The 1,227-nt window shown below is 64.5% G+C and overlaps 1 protein-coding gene across 6 annotated transcripts in view; it reads left to right on the plus strand.

The window, feature by feature from the left end:
* LOC102476342 (maestro heat-like repeat family member 5) overlaps window positions 1–1,227 on the plus strand; it is a 47,746-nt gene that overhangs the window by 45,735 nt on the left and 784 nt on the right. For all 6 annotated transcript variants that reach the window (XM_006152100.1, XM_006152103.1, XM_006152106.1 and 3 more), the window contains one exon: window positions 1,003–1,105. In XM_006152100.1, the coding sequence (XP_006152162.1) occupies window positions 1,003–1,105 (103 nt within the window). The remainder of the gene's footprint in view (window positions 1–1,002; window positions 1,106–1,227) is intronic.

Here is a 1,227-nt window from a genome sequence, read left to right on the forward strand (position 1 = left end):
GGGGAGTGCGTTGTGCGGGGGCCGGCTGGTGCAGGGCAGGGGAGTGCCATCTTGAAGTCAGGAGCTGCTGGTTTCCAGCGCATGGCTTTGCCGAGACTGGGCCTGAATCTGCTGGCTCATGTCCAGGGCTGCAGGGAGGGTGTCCAGGACCCCAGATGACCTCGTGTCAGGAATGGGCAGCCCACTGGACTCCATTGCCAACACAGGGGGAGAAGAAGGGAGACCTGGGTACAGAGGCCGCAGACCACAGGCAGCTGAGGGCCTGGCCAGTGGGGAGCCCGTGGGCAGCTCTGGGCTGTGCGGGAATGGCCTGGCTTTAGTGCTTGCTGTGGGAGCAGCCCGGCCAGTGCCGCCTGGGCCCCAGCATGGCAGCGGTTGAGGAGGTCCCTCTGGGAAGGGGGTGACCTTGGGGCGCGAGATGTATTTGTTAGGACTCTTGGCATTGCCGGGGGCAGAAAGGCGATCCAAATGGGCTTGGTAAAACAAACTGGTCGGGGAGTAGGAGAAGACTCAGAAGACGCACCTCAGGCTGGCCCAGGAGCTCCAGTATGCCACCCCTCCACTTGCCCCTTGGAGCTGGCTTGGATCCCTGTGGGCCCTTCCTGGACCTCCACTCTCAGCCCCTTTTGGAAATGGGCCTGCTGTGGCCCCGCTTCCAGCAGCCCCCCACGCCAGCCAGCGCTGCACTGGGGCCCGTTCCTCACCCGGAAGGTGCTCCCTGCCCTGTCAGCTTTGACTGGGCTTGCGTGCCACAGTTGTGGGGTGGCTTGGGGACAAGGCCAGGCAGGAGGGGCAGAGATGATGTTGCAGAAGACGTGCAGTCTGGTGTCAGGGAGAGTGGGCTCTGGGTGGGATGGGGTGGAATAAAGAGCTAGTCCCTCTGGGTCTCCCTCGGCAGCCCCCCTGCCACATCCTTGCTGGTCCCCGGGTCTGGGTCTGCACTCCACCTTGCAGGTCAGTGGGAGGCCCCCAGCCTGGCCACAACCTTCCCCCCGCCCCCAGGTGGAGAGCAACTTCAGCAGCTGCCAGCAGTTCCTCATGCAGGCCTTGACTTACCTCGACAGCCCCCTCCAGGGCCTCAAGCTGGCGGCCATGAAGTTCATTGGTAGGTGCCAGCTGTGGTCTGTGTGCCAGCCATGGGTCCACTGGCCCTGACACCCCCTGCCCCCACATTGCCTGGCCTAACCCCCGGCTCCAGGCCCCGAGTGGTGAGCGGGAATGGATCGG

The sequence above is a fragment of the Tupaia chinensis genome, unplaced genomic scaffold (genome assembly GCF_000334495.1).
Source record: "Tupaia chinensis unplaced genomic scaffold, TupChi_1.0 Scaffold000335_1, whole genome shotgun sequence".
Classification (NCBI taxonomy): Eukaryota; Metazoa; Chordata; class Mammalia; order Scandentia; family Tupaiidae; genus Tupaia; species Tupaia belangeri.